Source organism: Musa acuminata, chromosome BXJ3-9 (assembly GCF_036884655.1).
Source record: "Musa acuminata AAA Group cultivar baxijiao chromosome BXJ3-9, Cavendish_Baxijiao_AAA, whole genome shotgun sequence".
In the NCBI taxonomy this organism is placed as follows: Eukaryota; Viridiplantae; Streptophyta; class Magnoliopsida; order Zingiberales; family Musaceae; genus Musa; species Musa acuminata.
Genome location: NC_088357.1, coordinates 48,253,872 through 48,268,530, shown reverse-complemented (window position 1 = coordinate 48,268,530; position 14,659 = coordinate 48,253,872). Strand labels below are relative to the sequence as shown.

Genomic DNA, 14,659 nt, shown 5'->3' with positions numbered 1-14,659 from the left:
GCTTTCTCGGCTCAATATCAACAATTACATCTATCCAAATGGATCGATAGCTATTCGATATCAACAATTACATCACTTTTATGAACTAAAAATATAAAAAAATACTTAAAATATCATCAATTTCTTTTATATTTTACAATTTCAGGATCTTACTACTAACCATCAAATTATTTATCATTTGATATCTTCAAAGATTTGTCAAATAAAATTTTACGCCTTCAAAAACTTTGTCAAATAAGTGGATACAACACACAATCATGAGATCAATATTTTAAATATAATAATATTTTTAATTATGATAATAAGTTTGTAAAGGGTATTAACATAAAGTAAAGTTATAATCCACAAACAACAACTGTTATTCATAATGAGATATTGATAAGGAGCATATTAACAATCATTTATCATTGTAAATGTATTTTTCATAAAGAAAAAGATAAAAATTATCCCTTTTTGGATTACTCATATGGACAAGAGTTTAAGAGTGCTAAGTTATCTCACTCTTATTGTCCATGATTAAAAGATTACCTCTCCATATAATATTTTACTTTTTAACGACTAAATATAAAGACACACTTTTAAAAAATGAGATCATTTTTGACGACTTACGGTTATATGCACCTACCTCGAATTATTAATTTGAATGTCAAATGGACGATATCTCTCTCGATCTTAGTCTTTGTACATGATACTTCGGGAGCTTGATGTTTTGACCTTGGAGACACCCTGGATAATCATATGCACACGGGTTTAAATCACATCGGACTGATCAAGACGTTAATAATATATTATATATATAAGTTTAATATATATTAAAAAAAGGAGATTTTTAACTCTTTTATGAAACGATTCGTAGGTTTCCAATCTCTATTCCGTGCGTTGTGATGGGAGAAGGTCGACAACTGAGGAGGGGTTGGTTGGAGCCTAATACGAGCCCAATGTTTCGTTTCCAGAGACATCGGGCTAACCTGACCAGATCTCGCTTCCCTATATAAACGTCGAGCTCGACCCAACCCGGCCCATTAATCTTCTTCCTTAAGGATACTCGCCGAATCCCTAAAAGCCATTCGGTCGCCTCGCTTCCGTCCCAATTCCCCTCTCTTCTTCCGGATCGCGCCGCTGGCCGTCACGCGAGCCTTCTCAGGGTACTCTCTCTCTCTCTCTCTCTCTCTCTCTCTCTCTCTCTCTCTCTAGTTTCAGCGTGGGGTAAATTCTTAGGACCAATTTCCTCGAACAATCAAAGCAGCAGATCTGTTCGATGTCATCTGAGAAACCACCTTTTTGCAACTTCTCGAACTTTCATTTAGTTGCTTCGTTAGTATTCTCTTGTCAGGTACTAAAAACCTTAATGATGCTATAGGACAATTAATATTCACCTGTAGAACTCAGAATTGAGCTAAGCGTGCGGCAGCAGTCATAGATTAGCGACACACGGTACTTGTGCTTCTCATGCGGTTTATTTTCTTTCACATGGATGGATTGATTTTGAGATCGTAAAGTGAGAAAAATTACTGGGCAACCTTAGGGAATCTGACAGCATTTTTTTTGTTGTTGTTGAGAAAATTAGCTTCGAAGCTCAAAAGGTTGATGTCGGACAGATTTGCTTAGGTGTTTGGTTAAACTCGATGAGAACAGGAGACTCCACTTTCAAAATGTTAGATATGGTCATGATCATTGCAACTTTTGTTATGCCCTTACCTTACCTATTGTGTCTTTATATTCATGCGTTTGTGTGTGAGTTTGTGTTTTGAACATGCATGCATTGGCTGAGTTACTGCATTTTGTACTGTTGGTACAGTCAAATGCTTGGTTTATGGCTGCTGCATAAGTGCATTAACCAGTGGTTTTTCAGTGGTAGCTAGTATCTTAATGAGACACATATGAACTGACAATTCCGCGCAATGTAACCTGGATTAGCCCTAGGTTTATTTAGAACCTGATCTAATCCACCCAAGATGCAGCTTTACTGATGCATTCCTTTGCCCCTTTTTTGGTTGCAGGTTGGTTTCTTGTAGAAAAGGATCCCGTTCGACACAAGCATGGGTAAGGTTTTATTTTCTATTGACCAATTCATACTTGCATGTTTTCTATTAGGGTTTCCGTATATGTTTCGGTAACTTGCTTATTGTTCCTCATTTTCTCTTATCGCAATGAATATTAATTGATCCCTTTTTTCATGCTTTTGCTGGTTTTTTTTGTCATAAACATGTTCCCTTCAGGCTTTCTTTAGCCTCGTGAATAGGGAACCTGTTGTATCCATTATGATTGGCCAGTTTGGGTCATTCTGAAACCCCATGTATATCAAAGATCTTCAGAATATGACCAATTGTGGGCCAATTAGGTTAATCGCTGACAAATCTTGACTAATATTGGATGTCTGATGGGTTATTGGTCAGACATACCAATTTATTTGTATCCTATTAGTCGCGATGGACTTCCAGATGATCTTGTTGATCTGGGCTGATCACAGGCCAAATGATCACTTCAAAATAATCGATCTCGTGATCTATTTCAGCAGATTCAGACATATCCCAGTTTGAGTTTGGCTAGTGAGCATATTTCTGACGTAAAGCCAACAAGTATTCTCATCGTTAGTGATCGCGAGATGATGCTGCGCTTTATGGATGTAAAGCTAACTTTTGTATTGGAGTGTTGGGCATTTAGGGAACATGAACAGAAGTTAGTACACCCGAGATGTGGATGTCGAGGAGGAAGTACAAGGTTCTTAGAAAAGACAGAATAAAAAAATATTTTCATCTACTTCCAATTTAGTGCAGCTATAATGAAGAATAAAATGAATGCAAACCATCTAAGATGATATGAATGTGTTCAAATGAGATCTATACATGGCTTGGACAAGATGAATCGATTAGGATCTACTGTATGAGAAGAGGTAGATGGACTCGTAGAAGAACCTTAATAGAAACAATAGATGGACTCATAGGGATATTACCCTACACAAAAATCAATGACAGGGAAAGATCCCTGTAGCAAACAATGGAAAAGATGACCGCTCTTAACTTTATTAGAGAAACTACCTTACACGGAGCTCAATGGCGAGAAGAGAGCATGTAGCTGCCTCCAAGTACTTGGGATATTTTGCCATGTTTGTTATTGCCGTTGTTGTGTTTCTGATCATGGGATAGCTTGACACATGATGTATATGTTTGAGGGATTTAGACCAATTGTACATTTTTTGGTCAAATGCAAACTTTGAGGAGGTATAAGACAATCAAGGGTGGGAAAAATCTTTCAAGTCTTTAATCTGTCAGCTTCTAGGAAAATCTTGTTTTTTTCTCTTTGCATGTGTGATCTGTCAGTTATGCTCTTATCGTTGGATTAGTTGGTAACAAAGACTCTAGTTGATCATATGTTTCTGCTTTTATAATTTGTGTTTTCAGTGTAGACCATCTGAACTGTGGAACATATCTAAAAGGATCAATCTTCCTTTTCCTCATAATGTCTTTACTTGTATTTCTTAGCTCTATATCTTTCAGATGGTTTCTTACGTGATCTCAATGTTTTCAGCCTCGTATCTTCCTGCTACTACTGATTCAATAGCACAGGCATTGGAGGCTAAAGATGCTTCTGAGTCCATTTCTATGCTCTATCGAGTCCTTGAAAACCCATCGGCTTCTCCAGAGGCATTGCGCATAAAAGAACAGGCAATAACAAATCTTACTGAACTGCTTACACAGGAGAAGAAAGCTGAGGACTTGAGAAGCCTCCTGACCCAGCTTAGACCCTTCTTTTCGTTGATTCCCAAGGCAAAAACTGCAAAAATAGTGAGGGGAATTATAGATGCTGTTGCAAAGATACCAGGAACCTCTGATCTCCAAATCTCTCTTTGCAAGGAAATGGTGGAATGGACCCGTGCGGAGAAACGAACATTCCTCAGGCAACGAGTGGAGGCTAGGCTTGCAGCCCTGTTGATGGAAAGTAAAGAGTATTCTGAAGCCTTGACACTTCTCTCCAGCCTAATCAAGGAGGTCAGGAGATTGGATGACAAGTTACTTCTAGTGGATATCGACCTTTTGGAGAGCAAGCTTCACTTTTCCCTGAGAAATCTACCCAAGGCGAAAGCTGCATTAACGGCAGCAAGAACTGCTGCTAATGCCATTTATGTTCCACCAGCACAGCAGGGAACAATAGATTTACAAAGTGGCATCCTTCATGCAGAAGAGAAGGACTACAAGACTGCTTACAGCTACTTCTTTGAAGCATTTGAAGCATTTAATGCTCTGGAGGATCCCCGAGCTGTCTTTAGCCTCAAATACATGCTCCTGTGCAAGATTATGGTTAGCCAAGCCGATGATGTTTCAGGAATAATATCTTCCAAGGCTGGATTGCAGTACGTAGGTCCTGACTTGGATGCTATGAAAGCTGTTGCCGATGCACACTCGAAACGGTCACTGAAGTTCTTTGAAACCGCACTTAGGGATTACAGGGCCCAGTTGGAGGAAGATCCAATCGTTCATAGGCATCTGTCGTCATTGTACGACACCCTCCTGGAGCAGAACCTTTGCAGGTTGATCGAACCCTACTCGAGGGTGGAGATCGCACATGTAGCCGAGATGATCGAGTTGCCAGTGGATCATGTGGAGAAGAAGCTGTCTCAGATGATACTCGACAAGAAGTTTGCGGGGACCTTGGACCAAGGTGCAGGTTGTCTTGTTATCTTCGACGATCCCAAACCTGATGCGATTTTTCCTGCCACCCTGGAGACCATAGCCAACATCGGCAAGGTTGTGGATAGCCTTTATGTGAGATCAGCACGTATAATGGCGTGAAAGTTGGGTGGTTCATCCACGGTGTCTTAGAAACTTTATACGATGTTTGTTTAGCAGTCCATTGGATGGTTGAGGCTTAAACTTTCTTGTTTCTTGTCCCACGTTGGCTGTGTCCATTATCTTGTGCAAACTCTTAATTGTATGAACTTGGTACCTTCCGTTTGGGTTCATTTCATTTAGGACAACAACGTGAAGTAGACCATAATGCCTGTTGTTGTTTGCTTGGAACAGTTGTTTTCTGTTGTTGAAGTTTTGAGGATTTGGGTTCGTGTGACTTGGTTACCGCCGATAAACTTTTGACTGTCCTACCCTATTTTCTTTCGGACGGATCTTTACGTATTAACTTAGCTCGACGAAATTTATGCTCAAGTCAATGATTTTATAATCATTATTGGTTATAGAAGATTAAGAATCGATGGGAAAAACATTCCCTTGAGATTCTATGATGATGTGGCACATCGTTGTCACCTTGTGTTTGATGCATCTATTGGGACAAGCATTTAATGAGATCTATCTACATAATATCGATCTTCCCATGCCTACTAAGTATCTACTTATGTGACATAACCATCTCAAGGTCTTATTAAGTGTTTGATGCACCATAACCTTATGTTCTCGCCTAGGAAATAAGCATATGTCCGCCAACTAAAATTTTCTTGTGTGATGCATCTATTTTAACCCAAAAACAAAAAACAAAAAAACAAAACAAAACACTGACCACACTCTCTCTCTCATAAGGTAAAAGTGTTTTTAAAAATATAAGAATCAAAATGCTAAAGATAATTAATTATAAAAATTAATATATAATTATATCTACCGAGTAAGATCTTATAATAAGTTTTGTATAAATTGTTAGAATAAATAATTATATAATTAAACCATTCTCTATGAGACCAAAACTTTGCCTAGAACAAAATTACCCCGAGGGTTTAGACCAAAACTCTACGAGTGAACATTTACACTTTCTACCATTCCATCTCCATCCTACTCGATTATTGGGCTCCCTTCTCTCTTAACTCGAAGATTTCCTCCTAAACTCAGTTCAAACGTAGTTTAGTCTCGATTTCTATCAATATATTCAATTACCCATCTGATGTAAAGATGATCCTCAAAGATCATGTAACTACCATGAATAACAACACTGACATCTGGATTTTGAATCGATGCTCGATAATGTACATCATACTGGCAAAAAACTGATTCAATAACCAGGATATCATGATCATAATAATATGCACATGATCCAATATAATGTAAGTGAATTGATTTAGCAAAAGAGAAAATAAACTCATATAATTAAATCTCAAAGACAACAACAAGCTACTAAAACACGGATTAAGGGAGGTGTCCTCAAAACAACTAAAGCTGTCATACAGTAATGAAGTTCAACCACACAAACCATAAGAGAAAAAACTAAAGTTAAACACTCGAAGCTGAAAAAATCCCAAAGAGATGGGGTCTCCAAAGCAATTACAACATCATAACTAAAATGGGTTCATTCAACAGCATCACAAAGAAGCGATTAGCATCACTACTAGGTTAATCCACAAAGATAGATGATGATGGGGACAAGGCAGTACACTTTTAAATCGAGTCATATATGGGGCAAGCATCTAAAAAAGCACACCTGTAGAAAACAAAAGGAGTGTCAAGCACCAAGCTGCTCTAATTTGTCACTGAAACTACTGGAAGAGTAGTTTTACAATGATCAAACAAGCATAATAACATTTATAGGTAATCTAACTGTGTTAACACAAAAAATCCATTCAACTTAATTCAATTCGAATCCATCCACAAAATCATAGGTCTATGTTTGTTCTCATCAAAAGCAACTTTTTGAGTACAAGTCCCAGGTATCATAGATTCAATAATTCCAACGGAAGGGAGATTGATGAACACTTGGTTCATTGTGCAAACATTGGACGGCTGAGATGCATCGGTTTATGGTAAAAAATATTGTCCCCTAGGTTATATTTTTTTTTTCTATACTCAAAATCTTAGCTATAAAGTGCAAATCTTTGCCTAACATGACATCTATGAAGATGACCATAGAAAGACCGAATATCTTCGTAAACAGCTCAAGTTCATCAAACCAAAAGACAACATTCTAATTTGCGAGCATAGGAAGGATATTTGGGTGAATTTTTTTTGTTAATTTAGCTGTTTCAATTGGTAATTGGTAATTTCTCATTTCAACAAACCTCCTTTAACGAATTCATGGTAAAATCAATTAGGAAAATATGACTGTACCAGCTACCGGAAAATATTTCTTGAGAAATTTGTTAATTTAGCTGTTTGAAAGTAGACACATGAGAAAAATTCACATGAACTAAATAAATAAACACTCCTAAGTCCCGTAATATCAATCTTAACACGTAGGACACATACCATACTTATGAACCAAACTCAAGTAGAGAACCGGATAGTTATTTCAATCTGTTGTGATGTAAATGTCATATGAACATCAACATTGTTCTGAGTAATTTTGAATTTTAGCTTTATACAAGAAGAAAAGAAACACGAGTACATTAAGCATACCTGGGAGAAGCATCATGAAACACAAGCATCATCTTTTTCACTGACAAGCTCCTATAGCAGAAACTCTTGGACATTGAATGACCAACTGCTTATGCGGATAGTGAAAAGAAGAACCATGTGATCCATCTCCACCTTCAGTGTCTTCATACACTCTGTTGGCATCATCATTAGTGGGTTGGTCTATATGGATTACTTGACCAAACAGCTGGATTGATCCTGTACTAGTTTTTTTAACTGGATCACTTCCTGGTTCAGTTATCTTTCTGTCTAAAACCTGGATGCCACCCTGGCTAGGAGGAGATGATCCTCCTGATTGTGAAGTACCCCCAATTTTTAATTCCACGGATACATCATCTTTTTGTAATGCATTAACACCTTGTAAGTCATTGAGAACTCTTCGATTGGTATTCATTATGGAGTCACATAAATTGGGTGTACCAATGGAATAATGCCTGGCTCCCTGCATGCCAGCAGGAAATACACTGTAACTGAACACAGAGGAGGGTAGACTGCCGACAATTGTGCTCTTCAATTCTGTCACTGGGAAGAGTATGTCACCCTCTCTATCACCACAAAATTCTGAACTTTCGAGCATCTTGATTCTCTTTATAACAGAAAATTGAGATTCTATCTGAGGACTACCAGAAACCAACACCACCTGCCAGGGACTAACATTTCCCACGTTTTGCAAAATCTCTGGTTCATCCCAGGTAACCTAATAGAAAAAGGAAACAAGGACAACATATTGGAGCAAATCATGAAGACAAACCAATGCTCCTTTGACAATAATTAAGGTGAAATAAGAAGTTCAACAGAAAATTAAATAAAAAACCATAAGCCTTTTGGGATTGATTACTCAGAAACATAAAAATATATAATTGCTGTTTCATATTTCCTCTATTAGTGCATGTATATTAAACAATAAAATGCATATCTTGATAGAAAAAGAAATCCTATCGCATTGCAGTAAACATTCCCATGCTCCAATCTAATCCATAGACGACATAAATAATTCCTAATAAACATATTGATAAAACAGTAGCTGAAAAGACAAATGCACCAATCCTGAATCCTAAAGAACCTCAAGTCTTGTGCAAGAATTTCTAGTATCAATTATTTCCAAGCATTCAATTATGTCGCTGCAGTAACATTGGAGGAAAAGTATTTATAGCCAAGACAAAGTAAGATCGAGATATTAATAATCATTCAAATTAGCTACATATCACAGTCACTTCCAACATTACTTCCCAGACACCACGCTCTGAAACCCACAAATAAAGAAGAAAATAATCTAATTCCAACAGAAGCTGCCAGTGTACACTTGCTTATGCTAAAACCAAAGAATTCACTAGAAACCATTCAAATTCAAGATCTTATTTGGCATTCAGTAACTAGTTTAATCTTATTTAACAATAAGATCAGAGATCTCCCTTCAATTGGTTTAATCTTACTTAACAACAAGATCTATTTCTATCAATACAACCAAACATGTTACCTGGACAGGCATCCACAAGACTTAATTATGTCTAACACATTAGCAAATCAAATATTTATCAAGACTAGAAATAGAATTTCAAGTATTAATCAAGTAAAGAAATCAACAAGTAACAAAGTACATGCTACCACAATAATAATAATGATGGAAAATTTTGGTTTTATCACTTCATACAAAATTATCTCTCAGTATCAAAACAAAATACACATGTAGTCACCAAAAATTACTTGTTCCATATGTTTCATGTCTTCTACATCTTCTTAATGAACCGGTACCAGGATATGTACCAAAAATCCAGACCAGAGTTCCACAAATAAGCAATATCGCTTGAAGTTAATTTTAACATGTTTGATTTGGAGATTGGTATTGATCACCAACCTACTGAATTATGACAGATTTCGTTAGGCGAACTCATCTCGATAGTGAAGGTCAATCAATTCAGCCCACTAACCTGCAAAAGACCATTTACTTGCCAAAATATATTAATAGAATTTTAAAAAAGCATGTTCCTTCTAAGGCCAACATAGAACTGAGCAATCCCATTTGTCTTCATTGAAGATGGTTGAAGTAACAACTTTGAATTGCTTTTGTTCAAGAAACTTGGTCCAGTGTGAAGAAAATCAGGTTCCAATAATGCTTTACATCTTAAGATTGGAGATAAATCTAACTATGATAAATTACCACTGCAGAAAATAAGTTTTGGCTAGAGCCAATTTGATAAAAACTAGGAAGTAAAGAAAATGCTAATACTTATCATCATCATCATCATCATCATAATAATCTAAAATTGGGTTATAAAGCAGTAAATTTCAGGACAAGCACATCATCTAATATTGTTTTAAAAGGTTCCATGTACCATTAGGACAACATCATGAAAAGATTGTCTAGTTTCAAGGACTTTATCATGGGAATTCAAGATAACATAGTGATGTGGTAAAGATATTTGGTGCAGTCTTACAACAGCAGTAGCACTTCTTGGAGTGTATCTGCATAAGACATAAGAAAGATGGAAGCTAAGGTACAATGTACAAGTTCCAGTGTTATGTTTCACAAAGAGATATCAAACACCTAGACCTCATTTGTTATTGAAGAACCAAGGACATAAACATGTGAAGCTAATGGCACTTGCTAGATACATTTGGTTCCCACTAGAAACAGTCGAAAATCTTACATGTATCTTGAAAAGCATTAAGTACCTCAAAGAGTATTAAGGTACTTGGAAACTGGAAGGCTAGCCAAGCACCTATGGTAACACCATGAAACAGGATAGAGGTAGCGGAAGAACAGTGTTGTGTAACATTCATTTCTTATTTTCTTCAAGACTGTTAGTAAGATTTTTGTAGAATATAATTTCCATAAATACACTTAAGATAAAACCAAGGATCAAGATACAAGTCATTTCATATTATGCCATAGGAACAGGAGCATGAATGGTACATATCAGCTGTTTCACAATACTTATTTGCGCAGATACACCTTGCACAGGCTCAGCCGCTGACCAACTGCAGACCTGGCAGAATCAGCATCTCCAATCTGCTGTCATAAATGACTAGCATGGTGAAATTTCTACCATACTTGTCATACCATAATCATTGTCCTGACACTAGCATCAGATCTTTGACTTCTTTTAATACTGGACCAACAGAGTTCATGACATAGGCTAACCAAAAGCAGACATTCACATGATAATAAGTCTAAGCAAATAAGATATGCTGGGGTGCATGTTGATTTTTGGGATGGATGAAACTCGTTCAATTCTAATGGTCGGAAATCAAATTCTTTGTCTTGTTAGGTCAATTAGGAGATGAAGAATCCCATCTTTTTGTTGCTTCTGTTCGTTTGTTCTGAAATGTACTGACTCTATGAAGGCGTCGCCTGCAGTTACTGCAAGACACTCAGGTGCCATGCAAGACTTAGCGATTGCTAACCACTTCTCTAAACTGAATGATAGAACACAATCAGAAAGCCGGCTGATGCCCCAACTCTAGACTAAGATCAAACTGTAGAATTATATTGTGAAGGAAAATGTATTGGACGGTGATGTGTGAATGCATTAACTGTCACCAAATATTTATATTAATGTCATAATGAGACCCAGTCATTGATAGTGCTGTAGTAGCACCCACCTATAAAAAAAAAAGAAAGTAGATATATTATTCAACTGTAAACCCGCAAGTTCGGACCAAACGCCAAAATTAACTATTACTTGATGGATAAAACTAAACAACTATTTTCAATCCAACAAAGAAAACAAAAAAGGAACAAAGCAAATTTGAAATGATGTGAAAAAGACCGAAGCCTACCACTACCGAGGATCGATCGAACTAGCTTCAACGATAGCAAATCAACAACAATAAACGAACAAAGAAAGCGAATCCAGCAACCGATCACATGAATAACCGAAGCATGAGAGGTAAAAGAACTCGTACCTCAAGCATTCGCCATGGCGAGCGTGGCCACAGGTCCACGCTATTCATCCTCACTGAGGATACTCTGCCCTCGTACCAAGTCATCCTCGCTGAGTCCTCCGTCTCCACCGACATCCTAACCCGCATTCCAGTAGTCCAACGCACGCTCATCGCAACTTCCACTGATTCCGCCGCCACCACAAAGTCTGAAGATCCAGCCCTCGCGTAGTATAAGACCTTGAAAGGGAGATCCATCCCAGCCAATCTAACCGCCGCCACCACCGATGTGGCGGGAACTCTACCTCTAGCGTTGCTAGAGAATCCCTCGGTACCGGCGAGGAGGCTACCTCTATTCACTAGGGCCGCGGCTGATGGGCCGCAGGGAGAATAGTCCAAAGGGCCGCAGAAACGGCTGGTGCGGCGGATGCCAACCAAGATCTGGCCAGATGAGTTTCTCATGAACACCACCGAGTCGCCGGCGATGAGCTTCTTAGAGTTAACGAACTTGCTCCATCCGGTGGTCAGGAGATGGCGCCGCGGAGTCCCACGGTAGATGTGCCGAAACTTCCAGTGATTCCCGTGGACGTCGTAGACCAAGATGAACTGCGCCGGCGGATAGGCGTTGAAGTCGAGACGGGGAAAGATCGAGTCAGCGCAGAACCTCGGCACCGAAAACCCGCCCCCATTGTTAGCGTCGCTGGGGGTGAGGATCTTGGCGAAGGAGACGAAGCCACCGCCGCCTCCATCTGCGACCTCCGGCAGTGACGGGCGAGAGGAGGGGGTCATGTACCCCGGCAGCGGCACGTCGGCGGAAGGAACGCGGGGGTCGAGGCTGATGCAAGCGAAAACCTCGTCCGTCTCAGGACTAGCGTGGAGGCGGACGGCGGAGATCCGACAGAGGACGGCGTTAAAGAGGGACGGGAGGGTGGAGAAGTCGGGCCGGGAGCCGGCCTGCTCGGCGTGGCCCTGGGGGAAGTAGTACACGCGGGATCCCACGGCGGGGATGCGCGCGGCCGTGCCGGCGCAGGCCTTCCACACCTGCGGTTCCACCGTTGGCATCTCCCTCGCGGGCGCCGCCGCCTCCTCCTCCTCCGTCGCCATTCGAATTAGGGTTTGGAGAGGGGGAGTTCAGATTTGGATTAAGTCGGGGCGGAGGGAGTCGGGATACTTAAAAAGGGCGGAGCGCGTATCCGAAGAGGATGAGAGCAAGTTGCAGGGAGAGGGAGTGTGCGTAAGTGCGTGCGTGTGTGTGTGTGGGTGTTGTCTTCGGTTCGGGAAGTAGCGGGGAAAATTACGAGGCCTGCCACTGGGAACGAGTAAGAAGAGCTGTCGACACTCGCATTGCCAGAAGGCGGTTGGTTTCGATGGAATCCTCCTACCTTGTGCCATGATCGAGCGCTTTAAGATTCGGAACAAGTTGAACGCCGTCACGGAGAAAAGATCGGAGGCTGGACACGGTTGTCCAAATTTCAACGACTCATCAATCGACGCGAACTCGTGACAGACAGGATATTCTACCGACCGATCGATTAACGCGGAACCAGTGAAGCTTGTGCCAGGCCATTGCATCAGGATTTTGCGGTCTACTCCGGACGTGTGATGGGAGGATGGAGAGGACAATGCACACAGAGGCAGCATGTCTCGGTCTCTGCCAGTCCCAAGGAGGCGTGGGGAGCTGGTCATAGTGGGGCGCGGCGCCTCTCGTGCAAAACAGCAAACACGCGAGTAGGACAAGGAGGTGGTCAAGGGGGGCGCCTCTCGCGCAAAAGAGCAAACACGCGACGGGCAGTCCATCGGTCAAGGGGCGTCACGCCCTCGTGAACCTGGTCGGGTACAAGCGATGACGTGAAGTGGTCTGGTGTGGCCAGTTTCTCGCCTGCCCGTGCCAGCTATATGCGAGATGGCCTGTCGGTCGTGCGGCGAGAGACAGATCATTTTCTCCGTTTTAATTTTAGAGTAGAAAGGTGGTGGTGGTGGTTGTCTTATCCAACATTTTAGAGTAGAAAAAATAATGTATCATCCTATCAATGTACCAAAAAAATCACCAATAAGATATTCATAAATTGGTTTGAGTTCAAAAATTGAGAGAGAAACTCAAGTGGAGAAAGGTTCGGAATAGCAAACAAACAAGCACAAGAGGAGAAGACAACTCAAGTATGTATAATCTTTCCTAGAGAAAGAAACTGCGGATGAGGGAATCGCGTTAGTTAATAGCTTCGATTCGACAAAACAGCGAAGGACATATTAAAATCTGTAAAAAGCACGAACCTTTTTGGTGCTGTTTCTTGCTTCCTCTTGGATTAATTATTACGCAGGTTCAAAACCCTGAAAGATTTAAGAAAATACCCCAAGAAATCTAAACCTTGGATCAAAAGAAAGTTCGATCAAGAGAAACCGTAGCAACGGGGGAGAGAGACGAGAGGCTCGAGAGAAGACGACGGAGGAAGCCCTAGAGTCTAGGTTCCGAGAAGAAACCCAAATAAGTCCCAAGAACAAGAGGAAGCAGCCCTAGAGTCTAGGTTCCGAGAAGAAACCCCAAAAACAAGAGGAAGCACTAGGAGAATCCAAAGGAAAAGAAAAGAATCTTACGTGACCGAGCACTGTTCATGGACCTTCGACTGTACTAGTCGCTCTCGCAGACATCAGAGAATCCCAATCCTCGTTATCTACTATTACAATAAATATATAGTGTAATTAATATTACAATAAAGTTGCTTATTACAGTTATCTACTATTCGAATGGATGGAGTATATTATCTAAGAGTTGCTAAATTGCTGGTCCGGTCCGATCAGATCCACAATCGGCTAAGAAAGTTCAAAAGTAATACTTCTCAAATAAAATAAAAATGGAGATGCGGGGTATCGATCCCCGTACCTCTCGCATGCTAAGCGAGCGCTCTACCATCTGAGCTACATCCCCTAATGTCAAATTAGTGATCATAATATTTATTAAATACATTATGAGTGTTGTATCAACAGAAAAACATAAATGAAAATGGAGATGCGGGGTATCGATCCCCGTACCTCTCGCATGCTAAGCGAGCGCTCTACCATCTGAGCTACATCCCCGAATGTCAAACTAATGATCATAATATTTATTAAATAAATTACAAGTGTTGTATCAACAAAAAAAATAAATGAAAATGGAGATGCGGGGTATCGATCCCCGTACCTCTCGCATGCTAAGCGAGCGCTCTACCATCTGAGCTACATCCCCTTACGACAATAAATGATCACAGTGTTTTCTAAATATATTATGAAAATTTTGTCAATAGATTTAGACCATAACTAATTAGAGAAGATTTAGAGTAAAAAAAAAAGAATTTTGTCAAAAAATAGATTATGGTGTATATAGCCTGTCAAGCAACCTTAGAATCACCCTTGGTGGCCACAACCAAATGTTTTTTTCCCATTAATCACACTCTAAG

The 14,659-nt window shown here is 40.0% G+C and overlaps 2 protein-coding genes and 3 non-coding genes across 5 annotated transcripts; 1 reads left to right on the top strand and 4 right to left on the bottom strand.

Annotated features, from left to right (window-relative positions):
- Positions 1-1,017: 1,017 nt before the first annotated feature.
- LOC135649917 (26S proteasome non-ATPase regulatory subunit 11 homolog) lies at positions 1,018-4,995 on the top strand. The gene is made up of 3 exons (XM_065168883.1): positions 1,018-1,145; positions 2,001-2,043; positions 3,529-4,995. The coding sequence occupies exons 2-3, from the start codon at positions 2,040-2,042 to the stop codon at positions 4,788-4,790; spliced, it is 1,266 nt and encodes a 421-aa protein (XP_065024955.1). The 5' UTR covers positions 1,018-1,145; positions 2,001-2,039; the 3' UTR covers positions 4,791-4,995.
- Positions 4,996-6,114: 1,119 nt separating this feature from the next.
- On the bottom strand, positions 6,115-13,821 carry LOC135649916 (auxin response factor 17-like). The gene is made up of 3 exons (XM_065168882.1): positions 11,253-13,821; positions 7,329-8,043; positions 6,115-6,417 (listed from the first exon to the last, which is right to left on the bottom strand). The coding sequence occupies exons 1-2, from the start codon at positions 12,330-12,332 to the stop codon at positions 7,366-7,368; spliced, it is 1,758 nt and encodes a 585-aa protein (XP_065024954.1). The 5' UTR covers positions 12,333-13,821; the 3' UTR covers positions 6,115-6,417; positions 7,329-7,365.
- Positions 13,822-14,078: 257 nt separating this feature from the next.
- Positions 14,079-14,151, bottom strand: TRNAA-AGC (transfer RNA alanine (anticodon AGC)). Its single transcript has one exon. It is a non-coding gene; the product is annotated as a tRNA-Ala (tRNA).
- Positions 14,152-14,227: 76 nt separating this feature from the next.
- TRNAA-AGC (transfer RNA alanine (anticodon AGC)) lies at positions 14,228-14,300 on the bottom strand. Its single transcript has one exon. It is a non-coding gene; the product is annotated as a tRNA-Ala (tRNA).
- Positions 14,301-14,375: 75 nt separating this feature from the next.
- On the bottom strand, positions 14,376-14,448 carry TRNAA-AGC (transfer RNA alanine (anticodon AGC)). The gene has a single exon. It is a non-coding gene; the product is annotated as a tRNA-Ala (tRNA).
- Between the last annotated feature and the right edge of the window lie 211 nt (positions 14,449-14,659).

What these genes read in the sequence shown, in the direction of transcription:
- LOC135649916 (XM_065168882.1), bottom strand. Translation starts at nt 12,332, where the DNA reads ATGGCGACGGAGGAGGAGGAGGCGGCGGCGCCCGCGAGGGAGATGCCA. An exon ending in CGCCATGGCGAATGCTTGAG is followed by an intron (nt 8,044 to 11,252) that starts GTACGAGTTCTT and finishes TTTTTCTATTAG; the next exon opens with GTTACCTGGGATGAACCAGA.